The following is an 18,764-nucleotide window of genomic DNA, read 5'->3' as shown; positions in this document are numbered from 1 at the left end:
AATGCCCCAACAAAACCTGCACCTCCCTCTCCCTCACCGTCACCTTCTGTTTCCCCAACAGCGTATCCACCAACCCCAGCATATGCAGCTTTTTGTCCCTCGGCAATCGTGCCTCCATAGCCTCCAAGTCCAACTCTATCCCCAAAAATGACAGCACCGTGCTGGGACCGTGTGTCTTTTCTGGCACCAGGGGCACACCCAGGTAGCCCATGAGCTCTGTAAAACTGTCCAGCTGCTGCTGGCAGTCCGCCGAACCGGGCCATCCCACCAGGAAGAAGTCATCCAGGTAGTGCGTCACCGTTGCGTGCCCCGTCCTCCATGAAAAAGCCCACTGCAGAAACGTGCTGAATTGCTCGAACAGCACGCAGGTGATGGAACACCCCATGGGCAATGCCTTATCCACAAAGATAGAGCCGTCAAACTGTATTCCCAACAGTTGATAGTCTCCCGGATGAACCGGCAACAGCCGGAAAGCGGACTTGATGTCACACTTAGCCATGAACGCACCGGACCCCACCGACGCCACCAGACGCCTCGCCACATCGACCGAAGAGTAGGATACCGACGCCAAGTCAGCCGCTATGTAGTCGTTGACGGATGCCCCCTCAGGCCAGGACAGATGTTGGATCAGCTGATACTGTCCCGGCTCCTTCATCGGCACCACCCCTACGGGGGAGATGATCAAGTCCTGCATCGGGACCTCTTGAAAGGGGCCTGCCATCCGTCCCTCCCGGACCTCTTTGCCCAGTTTCTCCCGAACCACCGCCTTATGCGTCTGAGCAGATTTCAAATTCTCCGCCCACCGCGCGATCCGCGGACCCTCGTACCCCAGCCGGAAACCCTCCCGAAACCCCCATCGCAACACGCCTGCGTCCTCAGTCCGTGGATGAGACGCCAAGAAGGGTTCCAGCCAGTGCAGCTTAACTGGCATATGAGCCTTTTCCCAAAGCCCCTTGTCCCCCCCCTACTACCCCTGCCCCCAGACTGTTGCCCTGCCGGAGCGGACTGCTGCCCCTGGTTGTCCCCTGTCCCCCAGCAATGCACCACGGGGTGGCGCTTTCCGCATTTTGAACACTCGTGGCGGAACTTGCAGGATTGCCGCTCGCAAGCTCCCTTGTTGTAATCCCAACATGCCCCCACATTGGCCTCCCCCAGTACTCTCTCCTTGCCCCACCCCCCCCCGGTGGGACGGGCCAGAAAGGGGCAAGACGCCAACGGTAGGCTGCTGGCTGTGTAGATAGTCTTCCCAAACTTAGCCCCGCCCATCGTCTGCTGATACAGGTCCGAGTCGATCTCGCCCCATTTTGCCTCCGGGTCCCAGGCCAAGCGCGCCCGAAACTCCTCGTCATAGTGCGACCAGGCATACCCCCCGTACGTCATGTGCGCCCGACGGACCACGTCCATGTATTTAAACAACGCAACTGACCTTTCCGGGTACTTGTCACAGTACACACTCGCAAATATCAAAAACCCCGCCGACCAGTTCTCTATATTCAGGGGCACACTGGGCCGCCGAGCCAGCTCCAGTTCTTCTTCCATAGACCCTTCCTTTGCCGTTAGCTCCCTATGCAGGAGCTTCAATATGTCCACATACTCCCCCTTCCAGATTTTCTCTTTGGTGGCCAAAGACAAATGCACCCCCAGAGGCTTCGCAATGCCCATGTACGGTAGTTTGCGTATTGGCACCTCATGACTCTCCTTCCCCATACCTTTAGTGGGCGTCCCCCTAGCCCTTTTGTCACCCGCGGCTGTCCCCTCGGTCCCTGCACCCTCAGTCCCCACCCCGGTGTCCCGCACTTACGTACCCTTGTTCAGGTGCACCCCCCCATCGTCTCCCCGAGCGTGCATGCCCACCGATACTCCCACCTGTGCTGCGCCACCCGACCCCGTCCCCACTCCTTGCCTCGCCTTACCTGGCGTCAAGGTCGGCGTCCGCACCGGATCCCGCCGCCTAACCAGTTGAGCAGGAGGGGCCGTCACTCTCTCCGCCTGGAAACGCTGAGGCTGCAATGAACTAGCACAAACATTAGTCCGCTCCCCCCCCCCCCCGTCCCAACCCTCCCGGATTTCCCCTTCTTCCACACTCTCCCCATCTTCCTCCCAAATGTATGGGCTGCCCTCCTCGGGCTCCAGCCCTGCCGCCCCCTCCATCCAGCTCAACCCCGCCCACTCCCTACATGTATGCAGCAATTCCTCCAGATCTACACTCCCGCTCCGTTGCCTCTCTGGACTGTGAAAACTCCGTCCCCCTCCCCCAAAGGTCGCATCAACCCTGCGGGGTGAGGCTGGCGAGGACCTACCGCCCCGCCTGCTGCATGGCACACTCGCCAAGTTCCTCGTGGGAGCGCGACCGCCCGCATGAGGCAGAGCCGGCCCATCCCTTCGGTGGATTGGAGCCGCATGAAGCTCTCCCGAGCACGTCTCCACGCCTACCTGTCGAAAGAAAGAAGTGGCGTCCGACATGCCGGTGGTAAACCTATCCCCCGCCCCGCCGACCCCCCGCGTCCCCCCAGACACCCCTACCCCTCCTGCCCCCTGCCTCCGAGGAATGGCCCCCGTGCCGTGACGGCGTAGCCCCCCCTGCCCCAACCGCTCCACCTCACATCCCCCCACCCGCCCCCACTCTCCCCCCATCGTTTCATGCCAGGGACTCCATCTCCCACCGAATCGCGCTCGCCCCTGACGACCCCCCCATGGCCCCAGCACCACCCAGCCTCCCCACCCGCCCCCACCCTCAGCTCCCCTGCGTCTGCCCTACTCCCACCCCCACCCCCAAACCACCCCCCACCTCCAACGCGGATCGCAACTCCCCCGCGCCAGCCCCCCAACCCCCCCTCGTGGCGCTCCCCCCATCCCACCCCCAGTGCTCCGCTCCAGTCGGCACCTGAGATTACTCCCTCCCCCCTCTCCTACTGCGCCCTTCCCCCCCCCCCCCGAGGCCCCGTCTGTGTACCCCCGCTCCCACCCCCTCCTCTGATCCCCCACCCCCTCGATCCTGCGACCCTCCCACTGGTGCGCTCCCCACCGGGCCTCCCCCACCCCTTCACCTTCACTCTCAATCAAAAGCGGCGAAACCGCCCCACTGGGCCCCGGTGTAGGAGCATCCCCAGCCACCTTGTGCCCCGCAGCAACTCCCCTGCCCCTCGGCCCACCACCACGCCTGCCGCCTGCCTCTTTGGCAGTCATTCCCCCAGAAGCCACACTCCCAATGCCGGCAGTAACAGAGGGCCCTCCTGTGAGGCCCGCGTCATTGCCGCCCCTCCCGCCCTCTCCCTGAATTCTAACGCCTGCCTCCTCTCTTGCCGCTTCCCCGCCCTCGGGCGCTTCACCGGGGCGGCCGCGTGCACCTGTGGCTGCGCCCCCTGCGTCCGCCGGGGCGCGCTTCTGCGCCCATGACGGACCGCACGCGACCACCACTGCCGCCACCCCACTCGCAGCGCGCCTGGGGGGCCTTACCTGCACGTCGGGCCGCTCGAGATCCATGCGGCCCGCGTCTGCCAACCACCGCAACGCCTCCACCACACGCGGATCCTCCTGCCGTGACATCGCCACCACCGCTCTTTGCCGCCTCACCGCGTAAGTGCCACAACGAACACTGGACCTGCGTTGCTGCGCACACACGTCCCCGCGCCTCAGTCCACCACCACGGATCCCACCACGAAACAAAATTCTCCCGCCGCAAGCCTCCCTTGACCGGCTGTCGTGTCGCGACCACCAAAATGGTGACTCTCGACACGAAATGGCCGGTTTTAAACCTTCCCACCCAAAAACCGCCCAACCCCAGTCCAACGAGCCCAAAAGGAGCCCAAGACTTGCCCACGTGTCACGGCTGCCCCCCCCCCCCCGCCCAAAACTCCGCGGGGGTGGCCTGGTCGGCCCCCCCCCCCCCCAAAACCCCATTTACGTCAAATTCAAATAACGACTAAGCAGACCTGCGTGTTACCCTGAACACAAGCATTGACAAAGCCAAAAGGTCTCCCATATGTGAGAGCTACTGGCTTTGCTAATATTTCTTAATCCCTTTAGTATCTGTTTAAATAAATAGGGCAATCGGAAACTGAAATGTGACCAGTTAATCTTTGCTTCGAGCCTAGCATTTTTAGTAAAAACGCAAACTAGGTACCCTCGCACTTGAGCACTGACAGGGGTAATAAAAGCAAAACAATTAGGGGACAGTGGGAGGAGGGAGGTGTAGGGAAAATTTCAAGAGGGATATGTGGGAGAGAAAAGAGGGATTATGGCAGTGGCGCTTTCACTTCTCTGGGACAGACATCACATCAAAAGCACTTGGCAGATTAATAAAATTAAATATCTGCTAGAAAGGCAGGATATTTTCCTGTTGTAAACAAAGGCCTTTCGTTGGGCAGAGGTGGCCTTTGCAACTGGAGCTGGTGAGTGACGCGGGTGCTGGCCAGCATGGGTGCCACCGCTCCTCTGCTGTTTGACTTGGCAGTTCTGGCCTCTGCTGATGCAGGCAAAATCACCAACCTACTGACCTGAAAATGCGGCGTGTGCCCTGAGGTGCGACACATTGACTAGTGCATCCTGTCCATTGGCTTGGAGGAGAAAGTCCGCCCCCTGCTGTCAGACAAGGCCGGGGGCCTTGAACAGTGTAGGAAGAAAAAGTACCACAGTCCCGTCGGAGCAGCGGACAGGCACTGATTACATTGAATTCATCTTTGCTTGGTCCCTGCTCTACAGAGATGAACGGAAGTGACGTTTGGCCAGTTATGAGACAGCAGTGAAGAGTGAAATTGAATTCAACAAATGGGAAGCAACGGGCGGGCTTCAAACACTTCACTGAAAACAACAGTGCTCGCAAGCGAGCGCATACTGTCACAGGCTTGACCCCAAAAATGGCTATACACTTCACTTTCTGGTATATGAAAGTCATGTAATGCCAAAAAGGGGTCCTGATGATGTAATAAAGGTAGCAGCGGGTGATTGGCTCATAAGTGCCACCCAAACCAGTAAGAAGGCATTAAAAGACTGTACTACTTCTTGCTCATTAGGTGATATAAGTGTAACCACTAAAATGTTTGCAGACTATATATTTTGAGAGCATTTTCAAACCTACGGCCTGAGTCACAAAGCTAAAAGTACACTTTTGTGTAAGTTAACGATTTTTTGCAATTCACAGAGGTTTTACAAGTAGTATCTGTAGTGTCCACCGGACATAGGACACGGATACTGGGCCTGGTTCACGTTACTCTTTATTTAATACGTCCTTCTTCTTCCCTCGCCTACACTGCTCTGCCCGCTCCTGGGCATTCCGGTCCCCTCCCCTGATCCCGCCTCCTACTAGCCTCCCCAGCCGAGGAGGTCCTAGCGCCCCACGACAGTGCACAACATTACATCTCCCCCTTTCTTGACAAATGAGTTAGTCTAAATCTCTACTAAATAACCCAAAACAAATTATCACATAGTTACAGTTCCTCAATCAGGCGCCTCGGTTTATTAATATTTCGATGGGGCCGAGTCTAGATGTCGGGACGGTCAGGTTCTCCTTCATCAGGGGTCACTCTGGACTGCTGGTCACGGGTTTCGGTGACACTAGACCTAGTCTCTCCAGTGACGGGACCCTTGAGCACCTCTTTAACTTTAGGACTGCACTTCTGGAAAGGCGCCACATTTCGGTTAATTCTTTCCTCATTAGACTCAGCAGTAGTCATGGTTCCCTTCTGTCGAATGACTACTACTGGAACTTTAGGATGGCAACAGTTAGTTGTCTTTGGTTGATCTTGTTTTGCTAGTGCTAAGTCGCCTCCGTGAGTCGAGGACGGTGCAGCTTTTCTGCGATGATCGGCAGATGTCTTCATTTCCTCTTTCTTGGATGTGTCAGTGACAGTTATGTCATTGGAATCAGAATCATGGGATGCTGTTCGCTCATTCCAGTCAACCATGGGTATTCTAGTGCACACTGGACGGCCCAGCATTACAGTCACAGGGCACTTGCCCGTGCTAGAATGAGGCGCGTTTCTATATGCCCGCAGAGATTCATTTAGAAACATTTGAGTGTCGTGTCGTGACACTTCAGCTTGTTTAACTGCCTTCGTTAAGATAGACATGACCCTCTCATCCATTACGTTGGCCTGTGACCACCGCGATGTCATTTTGCGATGCTTGAAATTAAGATCCTTGGCAAATTCCGCAAAGTCTCGACTATTGAACGGAGGCCCATTATCCGTTATCACTGTTTTGGGAATACCCCAGGCGGCGAACAATTCATCGAGGACAAGTATTGTGCTGGATGCTTTGGTTGACGCAGTGAATTGGGCTATCGGAAAACGTGAACACTCATCCATGATGACCAGGATATATTGTCCAGATTTAAAGGGTCCAGAAAAGTCTACCACAATCTGCTGCCACACACCTTCTGGCACCGGTGACATTTGAAGTGGCGCGGAGGGATCAGGTCGACTGACCAGTTGACATTTGAGACAGTCCTCCTTCACGTGCATGACCGCGGCAAGTTCATGTCTGTCACTTACGCTGTTTGAAGTGTCGACATCGGAGTGTATCCAGTTATTATTTTGTCTGCGATACATCACGTCTTGCAGAGCACTATCTTCCCGAGTGGCATCTACGATGGCTTCCAGTGGAAATGCTGGTGGTCGAGTCGTCTTTCCCAGGCCAGCAACTGGCTTTGGAGGTCTTTGAGCCACCTCGAGTTCATCATCCATCTTGTACAAGATGTCCACTAATTTTAGCCGCTCAGCAGTCGGAAGACTCAGAAGGCAGTCAGCCTCTGGCCCTTTAATGACATGGATGTAGGCAGGGATGGTGCGATCTTGGTACGTGAGGTGTGTTAAGAACTTTCCCATGCAAGGGAGGGGCTTCTTGGACATCCATGTGTAGACTCTCACATGAGCCGGGCTTAACGGCGGAGGAGACTTCATCCTTTGATATTCCGACATTGGTATGTAGTTGAGGGAGGCTCCGCTGTCCATCACAAATTTGGCCCAGTGCGTACCAATTTGGATGTTGAGCCTACGATGTTTCTTCAATCCATTGTGGTCAGTGACCATCCATACGTATTCATCACTGTCTTGCGAGATGGAAGACAGTGACCTTGAATCTGAAGAGGACGTGTGTCGAGATTGATGGCCTCGGTGAGACTGACGGCTAGAGCGAGAAGACCCTGTTGACGAATCTCTGCGATCACATACTGCTTTAGCCTGATGACGCATGCGCGGGTACCCGGATGACCTTTCCTGATCTTTATGTTTGCTTTTTCTGTAGTTGCCGCAGACGTTTTCAAAGTGGTTCTCCCCTCCACACTTCCGGCATGACTGACCCATGGCGGGGCATCCCTCCGTGTGAGGAAATTCATATCCACAGCGATGGCACTTAAGATGCCGTTCTCTCCGTCTGTTGTTGCCACTGGAGCTACGATGGCGCCGACGCACTGGCTGTTGTTCCCTCCTGGCCCTCGACGACCTGGATTTCGCCGGAGAGCGTCTACGTCCATTGTGAGATTGAAGTCTGAAGGCTTGCTCACGCTTCTCACCTCTCCCAGCTTCCATTTTTTTTGCATGTTCTTCCGCTTGATCCTTCACACGCGTCATCTCTTCGATGTCATCCAGTGAGTAGCTCTTCTTCAACAGTTTCCGCCTCAGTGATTCGGACTGACACCCTTCAATGACCCTCAAACGAAGGGCATCCTCAGTCGAGATGGAGTCAAATTCGCAATAGCGTGCCAGACGTCTAAGGCGGGTGATAAACGTGCACATAGGCTCATCTTTTTCTTGAGAGGTAAGATTAAATGTGTATCTCTCATAATCGATATTTCTTTTGTGCAGAAATTTCCTGTTGAGTGCTGCACACACAGCTGTGTACGACGCCGCGTCGGCGGCGGATAGTTCTTTTACTATTTGCCCGACGTCTTTGCCTATTAGGTTGCGTAATGCTATTAGCTGTTGACCAGGATCCGTCACTTGCGACCCTTTCATAAAGTCTTCGAAATCCTCGAACCATTCTTTCCACCGGAGACCCATGCCTCCACCTGTTTCCAGGACCAGCCGTTCGGGTGGGCATAGAAATGACACTCCGAGCATTCCCATCTGCCCAGCGGTGGCTGACGTTGACCCCGCTCAGCCAGTCGGTGAATTAGACATGGTGAGGACCCCGGCCTTTAGTTGAGATTCCTACTTCCTTGACTATATGTGTCTCGAGGTCCGTTTATTTTGTCAGTGCGCGAGTGCCGCTCAGGTATGCAGTTGCGCTGGCTCACTGACTCTGAGGCTTTCTTGATTGACTTTACCAGTGCTTGATGTCTCCCAGGCCATTCACTTGCATGTACCAATGCTTGATGACCTGTTACGCTTCTTCAGTTGGTTTCGACAATGCTTAATGGATTTTCCACCATTCAGTTGCATTTACCAATGCTTGATAACTTTTCCACCATTCAGTTGCATTTACCAAGGCTTGATGATTTTTAATCTCTCTATTGCGTTTTCATTTGAATCTGCCAGTGCTTGATGAATTTCTAGGACATTTCGTTGCATTTACCAATGCTGGATGACTTTCAGGCTTTCCAGTTGCATTTATCAGTGCTTGGTGCTGATTTCTGGACCTCGCCGCCAAGGATTCCTCACAGGGGATTGGTGCAGGCGCCTGATTCAAGGATGGCCGCCTAAAACCACGCGCCCCTCGTGATGCAGCCTCGCACACACCGGCAGAATCGTCTCAGGCAACCGGGCTTCATCCAGCACTCGGACCAGAAGGAAGGCACTCACCCACAGGTAAATGGGGCACAGGAGACACGCGACAGGGGTGGGCACCCAGAGCGTCCTTTCGTGCAGGGACCGTGAGACCTTCACGCCACTTCACCATCCAGGGGCCGCAGATGTCCTCACTCGCAGCCACTCCCGCGTCGGGGCTCTCAGCAACCCGCAGGCGGACGGCACTCCAGACGCGACCGGGGTGGGCACCCGCGTCGCAGCCCGCCTTATCGAACGCGGTCGGGGTAGGCTCCCGCACCGTGCCACGTGAATGCAGAGGCGCACACCACACACGCGCCCAGCTCCTCCAGGCCACCTCGTCACAGGGCTCCACACTGCATGGGCTGTGGCCACCCTCGTCGCCAGCTGTAGTGTCCACCAGACATAGGACACGGATACTGGGCCTGGTTCACGTTACTCTTTATTTAATACGTCCTTCCTCTTCCCTCGCCTACACTGCTCTGCCCGCTCCCGGGCATTCCGGTCCCCTCCCCTGATCCCGCCTCCTACTAGCCTCCCCAGCCGAGGAGGTCCTAGCGCCCCACGACAGTGCACAACATTACAGTATCTTTACTTTTGAGGAGACTCCGCACGTAAAATGACAGGCAGTCGTAAAGACACTACTCGTAAAATTCCTTGGGGAATTGCAAAGTTACACAAAAGTGTAAGTTTACCTTTGTAAAGCGGGTCCCTGGTGTCTGGTTGTCCATGTGTCAATGTTTACTTTGAAATCAGCAGGTGCAATTTACAATTATCTCAAGATTTCAGAAGTCTCCAGATAAAGGAACTATTTGAGGAAAACTGTATATTTGATCATTCAGGCAGGTTACTAACATATTGTAATAAATAAAAAAACCGAGCAGTTAGAAATCTTATTCTCCAGATTTCAGGCAATAATACAATTCTTCCTATTGCTAAAGTGTTGAATTTATGTGTTGACACTTTCCAAACAATTGCAGCACATTACCTGGCAATATCTTTTTCACCCAATAAAACGTATTTGTTGGGTATATCTTCTTAATTAAAAGCTTTCTCTTTTGTTTTCTTTTAGCGGACTGTTTTGTGAGTTATCTCCACCAATGGTCCTACCACGTACCAGCCCCTGTGACAATTATGAATGCCAGAATGGAGCCCAGTGTATTGTGCAAGGAAATGAACCTGTTTGCCAGTGCTTATCAGGCTTCCAGGGAGGAAAATGCGAAAAACTCGTCAGTGTGAACTTTGTGAACAAAGAATCGTATTTGCAAATTCCTTCAGCCAAGCTGCGGCCTCAGACAAATATCACCCTCCAGGTAATGACTGGCATTTACAAATCTTCATTTTTTTCATGTCTAGTCCTAGCGATAGGAAGAGTCTGATTTAATTGTTGGGGACGTGGGTGATGGACTAGTCACACAAAAGATGATTTGATGTCGACCCATGCATAAAAAAATTGTATACAGTTGGTAAGATATAGTAGTGAAGAACTAACACCCCCTCCACCCATGTCTAACATTCCCGTCTATTTGGGTTCTCAGCTTTTTTTTTTATTTTATTTTACAGAGTTTTAAATAGCAAGAACTTGACCCGAATCGGGTATCAGAGTGCTTTACATAGCACCAGTTGCATTACAGGAGGACACATTCATTTTTGTTAGGCCCGAGGAGATTAAGTGATTTGCCCAGAATCACAGGATGTTCAGCGTCATTGCTGAGACTCGAACCCAGTTCCCCAAATTCAAGGTTGACTGCCCTAGCCGTTAGGCCAACTCCTCTTCCAGCTTTGTTTGGCTCACCTGTGTGGAGTCCTGCTTGCCGTAGCGGGCACCAGGTTTTTTGCCCGGTGGGCTGGAAGGGTGGGGGGCATTTTCGTTTCTGGGGGCCGGTTTTACAGCAGTGCTGCAATATTCGCCACTAGGTAACAAAAGCACAAGCAGTGTTTACCAACAGATCCCCCTCCCTTGCCAGTCCTACTTAAATGCCAGGGCTCGTTTGCATTCTCAGGCCGGCCCTGTTGGAGTCGTTCCTCGTGGCTACTAAGTCTAGCACTCAAACCAAAAATATCCCATTTGTGAATTGTATTCAGTTCCCACTAGCATTGTCTAACACGTATGCATTAGTGGTAACAAAATATATATATCTGTTTTCACTCTACAATAGCCACATTAAGCCCATTGTGCATCAGAGATGTTCTTTTTTTTTTCTCCTGTAAATCCACTGAAATTTGGTTTGCATAAAACAAAAATATCCTCATATGGCATGTCAACCTCTGCATGTAAGAACCCCTCACACAGAAGGTATTCTTGGTTGTTATGGGCCTTCTTGGATTTCTATGATCAATCCTGCACCAATGCGTAGCAAGGAATAAATATCCAATGCAGTTTTCTATCATAACATACCATAGGATCTTCCCATAACCATTAATCATACATGGACTTGTCCACCAACTCATTTGATACATCTGTGTATGTGCCCTACAACATCTTAAACATTAAGCACCTAACGGTTAAATAATTTCAAGGCGTTAGACTACATACATTTTGAGAATGCGTAAGATGTAGCCAAACCTCCAGCTTCTAACTCAGTTGATATTTAATTAAGCGCTTATCGTAAAGTCTACCATAGATTTAAAAACCCTGCTGATTGGCACACTTATACCCAATAAACATGTAGGCCGCAAGTGGTTCAACCTTAATTGCTAAAAACTAGTCTGCTCACTAGCAAGACGCTGGAGTAATTCTGGAAACATTGAAGACAATCGCATCAGTGGTGCTCACTTTGAAGTATACTAGAGAGTAGCATCAACACAAAAGAAAAACCATTACACAGAAGAGGCTATTAAGATTGAAAGCTGTTTAACATTCTCAAAACAAGGTCCAAATGTAAGTCTTCCAATCCTTCCAAGCAATAAGCATATGTTGAGTGACAACCACCTCACTTTATTCCTATTCACTATCACTTATGGATATGGCCTACCAAAAATTCTATATAATTCGGGGAGATTACTCCTGTCACTCAAGTGGTTGAAAACCTCAAAGTCTTAGACACATGAACTTTATTCCAAGCCACTTTAAGCTTCAGATATTCAGGAAAATGATGTAAACAGTACAGGAGCAACCCAATATGCCCAGTAGGAACCTGGGTAAATACAGTAATTAAGAATAGTTGCTCACTAGGGACTTATTTCAAAATTCATCATCATTTTCAAGGCATCACACAAGTACATTTTTGGTCATAAATTGTGGTACTAGCCTCTCAAGCAGCAATAGGTTTTTAAAACTAAATCCTTTTATCATAAAAATACATTGAGCAGATAGGTGCTTGCAGTTCCTCATGTGCAAACAAAAAATATTTTGAACTCAAGACCGCTACCTACCAGAGTGCCTACCAACTTTAATACATCCATCCATGATATAGCTCTAACCAAGAGCTACCTATTTGATAGGTATTACTATAAGTAATATTTCCTTATTTTTCTCACTAAGGATTACAATTTGCACTTCCATGGAAAAACATTAATAAGCCAGCTTAATCCTTTTACAGCTTGGCTTACTCCTCAAGTGAAATAGTGAGTAGCCTGTCTGCTTACACAGGTGTACGGCACCTTTGTACCACTTTCAACTTTGTGATGGGGTTTATAATTTAAGGGGCAATTCTCGTCCTATCATATGTATACTCAAATCAAGCCTTTGGTAGTAGCCCCAGAATTCTTTATTCAAATACTAACATTTCAATACCTGGCTTGTTCCAGGTATCCCATCATTATACCGGTCCCGATGATGACCTTAAAATTGTACGCAAGGTCGAAATATCGTCAACAGACCCTTTTAGATTAAATTAACAAGATGCTGTGGGTGCAGATTTAATGTGATACCCAGCTCCCATTATTGTGTGTTTGGTTGTTTGTCTCTTTGTATATACACATTTTTAGTCATTGTTATTATTATTTGTGTGTGTTTTGTGTGAGCATGTGTCTGTCGTATGTGCACAATATAAAGACTTGTTTCGAAAAACTGTGACGATTGAGAGGCTTGTACCATTATTTATGGGCAAACATTAGCTTTTTATGTGCAGCATGTGATGCCTTAAAATACATTTTGAAACAAGTCCCTAGTGAACAATTTCTCTTAGATTTAGCTATAATTTCTGCCACGAGAAGCCATGCTTTCATGCTGTGATATATTAACTGAATCTACATTGCAGGTACAACTGTGCCACTTGCAAGGCCTTAGTCAGACATTGGCTGTGCCAACAGGTAGTTCCATCGCATGCAATGTGCTGCCTGGGTCCTCAAGTTGCTTGTTATTTTATTAATTTCATAATTTTGGAATTCCCTATTTCGAATGCATTTCCTACCTTTCTCTATATGATTTTCTTCTCTTTAGGTTGCCACTGATGAAGACAGTGGAGTTCTTCTTTATAAAGGGGACAAGGATCACATAGCAGTTGAGCTGTATCGTGGGCGTGTGCGTGTCAGCTATGACACTGGCGTGTATCCAGCATCTGCCATTTACAGGTAAGGACTTTGAAAGCTGTACTGGTAGAAACACATAAAACTTTTTACATACACCTCTAGCCTGGCTTCCTCTCACCATTGCCTGTGTTAGGACCCAGTCATGGTGGAATGGGTGAAGAGTTTGGTCAATGACCATGAAATATTTATGGGACGGAGGAAATGAACAGTAAATCTGTAGGGATAGGCCTTGTGTTAACATAAAAATTGCCAACCTATATGTAGCGGAAGGGGAACTGTTTTTGATGAGCATATGTTCTGCCAAGTGTGAGTAATGTAGGAAAGAGATAGGTTGATGAGAGCTTATAGAGGAAGATCTAGTAATATTATACAATTTGCCGTGCTTTCATACACCTTGTGCCTTACCATCGTTTGTCGATGGTTTGCACATAAATATTTAAATAAGCTGTAGCACAAAAGTTGTATCGTAGATTAACTCGTTCCCACCATGTTTACTGATCTGCTATAGGTTCTCCAGCCTGGCTCCAGCTTTGACTTTTGTATCTAGAGCACCAAGTTTAAAAAAGAAAAACTGTTTTAGAACTATTTGCCTTCCCTGCACCAGGGAACAAGCTCCAGATTTAGTATTTAGACAACCATCATGAGTATTTACTTTGGTACAGAAAGCCTGGTGACTTCAGATCTCCTGCGGCGAAAATGCAAGAAACACAATCATTAAAAGATGAAATGCAGTTCCCACCCTTTAGCAGCCCTTCCCTGCCAGAGCTGTGAGGATAGGTCTGGTGACGGGCTGTTTTCAGACCACTATTACATAGCCTTGATTTACAGTCACAGCACATCATTTACATCATTGTAGCCGGCAAAGTCAGAAAACTATGACTCTCTAGAACAGCAATTTAAGATGGTTTATATCTTTAATAATGTGTGTGAGCTGATTGTGAATAATGTTCCTTCAAGGAATGAGGAGGGTTGTAAATGGCAAAGTTTTAAGGACCATGCTATATTGTTAGCTGAAATAAAACACAGCTGTGTCACTAGTCATACGAGGGATGTGCACGTCAGTGGCCACCTCCTTCAAAAAGTCTTTAAGTTCGTAATAGGTATCACTCGCTGTTCTTCTCCCCTCAGCTTTCATTATTTACGTGACAGCAGGCTGTTGATCCTGCTTTAATAAAACATAGCCAAGTTTTATCCATAAAAATATTTGTTCTTTGGATGGTGTTGAATGCAGGAAACAGAATATGTTCAGGCATGACTGTACCGAGATGTTTGCTCAAAATTGATGGATCCCAACCTCAGATTATAACTGCACTGTAAAAGGCATTTATCACAAAAAACATCCACCATGCAGTTGCACTCTGACACCCTGGTTCTAATTTAATCATTTCTGATCTACCGGGATCAGGTATGTTTCACGAAAAGCAGATTTACCTCCTGAGTCCCCATACAAGTAAATGTTCTGCATGGTCTAGTGAGTGTCTCAACAGCAGAGTGTTTGACTTTGTTAGAGAAAAAGTTCAATAATGTGACACTCCTAACATGGTTGTCTACTGTCCCCTGAGCAGGAGATGGTGTGGATGTTGGAAGCTGATTATATAGTTGTGGGGTACAGGTCTTTCTTCCTGCACCCCACTTTAAGGATGTTGCCTACTGTAGTGTGTTATGACTGGAACCCCTCATTTCCATCAGAGGATGAGATGCACTATGCTTTGGGTACCCCAGTTTATCTGTAGCTCAAGAAGGTGGTTGCCATGATAATAATATAAGTACTGAGGTAGCTCTCCTAACTTGCCCTTGTATGCCAATGATCACCCCTGATCATCCCCTTTACTGCAAAGGCTGCTGTATTCAGGTTGATGTGGGCCTGGTTTGCATTCATGAAACTCTTAGTGACTCAGGAAAGAATCCTCTATGCTAACTGACCTCAGTGATTCAGACCAGTATGGGATTTCAGTCTTTGGCCAAAGGCCTGGCCACTGGTAACCCCTGAACAGTGAAGGTATACTAAGAGCCCACGCTCCTCCCTGTGGTCAGCTATGGCACACGATGAATCAAGTCCAGCGCCAAGTTCTTGATTAGCCGAAGGATTGTGTGAGCTTAATCCACAGGCCTGGTAATATATGCTGTTCCTGTCATATAACCATAGAACCAGAACTCTTGACCACATTTTCAACCATATGTCCTAACTGAACTTTTTTTGCAAGATGCACTTGAATCTGATTGTAGTTTAGTTGCATTGTTGTTTTGTGGTATTGTCTAGAGGTTTTAATATTGTTCCGTTTCTTTGTTCTGTGGAGTGTGGAAATTGTGATGTGTTGTAGTTTAGTGTGCTGTCGCATTGTGGTGCCTTTTGTGGTGCACTGTGTGCTGCTGCATTGCTGTGTTGTTTTAATAGTTTGCTATGGGAGCTAAAGCTCTTCCACCTTATAGGATATGAGTCAATCTAATCTCATGTCATAGAACAAGCCGTAAAAAAGAAAGCACTTCCCTTCTCACTTTATGTGATGTGACCACTGATCCAATGACATCTGTGTGGTATGAAGAGCTGTAAAATCTCAAGTTATTATGATGATTATTTGGAGGGACAAACCCTCTTTGAAAATGTGGTTCTGCATTTTCCTTGCCCATGAATTCCACTTCCTCATCTCTTGGGGAAAGGGCCAAGCCATCAGCTTAGCTTCTCCACTTCCATTTATTGGCTGACCTGTCTTTGAGCAGTGGAGTGAGCATCAGCTACTATAAGTCACATGGGGGTAGTGATGACATCACAACACTGAACCTACGTGGCCCATGAGAGAATGTAAGGAGACACATTCCTAACCATAATGCATCTGCGGCTCCTCCGCTGTGGTGGAGTGTCACTCCCCCCCCAAAAAACCATCAGAAAAGTTAAAAAAAATACGACACTCGTTTTATTTTTCCTTTCCTGCTGAGTCTTGGGGGTCGGGCCTGGTAGTGACAGGCACTGAGGGGAGTGGTTTTGCATTTCCATCACTGCGCATGATGGTTTGGCCAGAAGTCTCAGGCCGACCAAACCATCATGCCCAGTGAAAACTCTCTCCAATCCAGCAACGCAGCTGGGTTGGAAAGAGCGGGCACAGACTCACAGTCTGTCCTGGAGCGTAAATTGATGGCGCTCAGGCCAATCCTGAAGGTGATCTTATGTACAAGTGCAGCTTCAGGATTGGCTGCAGGGCATTCGGGAGCCTCTGCCTTCCTGAAGAGGAGCAGAAAAGCACGACGGGGAAGGCTGCAGGTACGGGTTTATTTGTTTTTCATTTTTTTATACTCCCTGCGAACCCTAGTGCCCCTCCCCCCACACACCCGGCTCCTCCAGCATACTGGTCACTCCTGTCATAATGCATGGGTGGGGATGTAGTCCTGTAGTCCTCTGTGCATTACTTGTATGAGAAGTGGCATACAGTCGCCTCCATTGCTGCCGAAGGATATTTGTTTTTCCTCTTTGCACTACAGTTTCTGCAGCAGCTATAACATGGGGGAAACGATTTTGTGAATCTGGAACAAGGTACCTTATTCATTCAGGTGCAGGTGCTGTAAAAATTGTGTTTTTGAGCAATAAATAATTTGGGGTGATTACGTCTCAATACCACGTTTAAGGCAAAATTCTGCATAACCACTTTCCAGATACTAAAGATTAAAATTCTTGCTCTTCTGTGTTGCAGTGTTGAGACCATAAATGATGGAAATTTCCACATAGTTGAGCTATTAAGCTTGGATCAGACTCTTTCGCTGTCGGTTGATGGAGGGAGCCTCAAAACAATCTCTAACTTGTCGAAGCAGTCTACACTGAATGTGGATTCGCCACTCTACATAGGGGGTAAGAAATCTTTGCTATCAAAGCATGCCTTCTTGATTTTCTCTTTCTGGCTGTTGATCATCTGGCAGGTCTACGCAAGGATGCAAGTAGTAAGTGGGCAGTGTTTGGGTCAGCGGACACAAAGGAAAGCTCAAGGCAGATCATCATGCAGGAAATCCTCTTTCATGTAACAGGAGCTGTTAAGGAAGAGAGCATTTTTCAAGTAGGATGTAAAACCCAATGATCAAAATCAGTCCTAAGTGTAAAGCAGCTGAAGAGCCTGTGATTTCCTCATGACTAAAAACAGGGTTTGTCTTCAGTATGATAAAAAGGCTTTCCCATTCAATTGCATTGTGGTCGCCCTACAGTTTTTGTGAATAATCCCAAGCACTGTGCACCCATGGGCATGCGTGTAATATGTAAGTATATACCAACCAACTAAGGTAAAAAGAGTATTTCCCAATGTCAGCGAGCCCTTTTTTAATCCCTCATTTTTGCTCTCTCAGTGAATTGCCATGTGAGATAATTGTATGGAATAATGTTTGCAGGTCCACCAGGTTGAATGTAGAGCAATGTTATAACTTGATAACATTGGGGTGTGTATGATTCTTGTAACACTAATGTTAAATCTAATGTTAGTTATGTTATCAAAAATGTGTGCATGTTTACAAGTTTATCTTTTGCATGCGTGCCAGTTGTTTAAATGGCGCAGTGTCGTGTGCCCGGGAGATACAGAAAATACAACAAAGGTACTTTTACTATACCGAGTACGTGTATGCTGTTATAACACAGCCATGCAAAGGTGGAAATCCCTACTGAGAACACCACAGCTTCCCATTTGTAATAACCTCTACCAGCAGAAGACCAAAAATGAAGACCACAGGGAGGGATGCAAATATTCCACAGGACGATGTGTGTCATCCACATTGCCTCAGGGGCTCAGTGCTTAACTAAATTGTTCTTTAATGCTAAAGTAATAGGTGCAATCATTACCTAGGTCAAGAGTATTCATTTGACAGCAGCTAAACAAGTTCAAGCAACATTCCTGCTCTTGCCAGATGTGGTACAAGTCAGTAATTAACTGCTGTACGTAGTTATCTAATTCTCCCAGATGGTGTCTTCCTAAGAACAGGTCTAGTCTTGCCATGCCCTTTTAGTACCATATCAGCCTCCGTTTCCATGAGATGTTCTTTGCATCATAGTGCACTTGATTATGCAACTGCTTAAGACCAGGGCAACAATGCTGTCAATTACCTCTCTGTCAGGCGCAGCCTCCAGACTTCAGAGAACCTTCCACTGCCCTGGTTTTCCACAAAGGTTTGTAGTCCTGCAAGACATATTCCCAGCCCAGCCCCTGTGTCCCACATAGTTTCCATTACCATACAGCAATTGACTTTTAAGCCCCTACAAGCTCCTGGCTGAAGTTTTCATGACCTCCATCATGTAGCCACTGAGATCCAAGTGGATGGTACAAACTAAGGTTTTGCATCTAAGATAATTCCCCATGAAGCTTTGCTAGCAGACTTTTGTAATAGATTGCTTCTTTTTTTTTACAATGAAAATATGCATGCATTTTTGTTTCAGATGACACAGCAGTAAATTAATTTCATTTTTATTAACAACATGTGCAATGGACTATGTGGCAGTGTCCCAGCTTTCGGTTCCCTGGTTGCTTTTTCCTGTGGCCTTCTGATAGCCTAAGAATGTGCCTTTGTGATAACATGCAACTGTAGTTGTGGTTGTGGGGTTCAGTGGATGGTTGCAGGGGGTTT

General features: G+C 48.6%; 1 protein-coding gene across 5 annotated transcripts in view; it reads left to right on the top strand.

Annotated features, from left to right (window-relative positions):
* Positions 1-18,764, top strand: part of SLIT2 (slit guidance ligand 2) — a 689,918-nt gene that overhangs the window by 651,248 nt on the left and 19,906 nt on the right. For all 5 annotated transcript variants that reach the window (XM_085642360.1, XM_085642359.1, XM_085642358.1 and 2 more), the window contains 3 exons: positions 9,775-10,015; positions 13,087-13,217; positions 16,859-17,013. In XM_085642360.1, coding sequence (XP_085498486.1) covers positions 9,775-10,015; positions 13,087-13,217; positions 16,859-17,013 — 527 coding nt within the window. The remainder of the gene's footprint in view (positions 1-9,774; positions 10,016-13,086; positions 13,218-16,858; positions 17,014-18,764) is intronic.

This window comes from Triturus cristatus, chromosome 2_2, assembly GCF_964204655.1.
Source record: "Triturus cristatus chromosome 2_2, aTriCri1.1, whole genome shotgun sequence".
NCBI lineage: Eukaryota > Metazoa > Chordata > Amphibia > Caudata > Salamandridae > Triturus > Triturus cristatus.
This window is presented reverse-complemented; position numbering and strand designations above follow the sequence as displayed.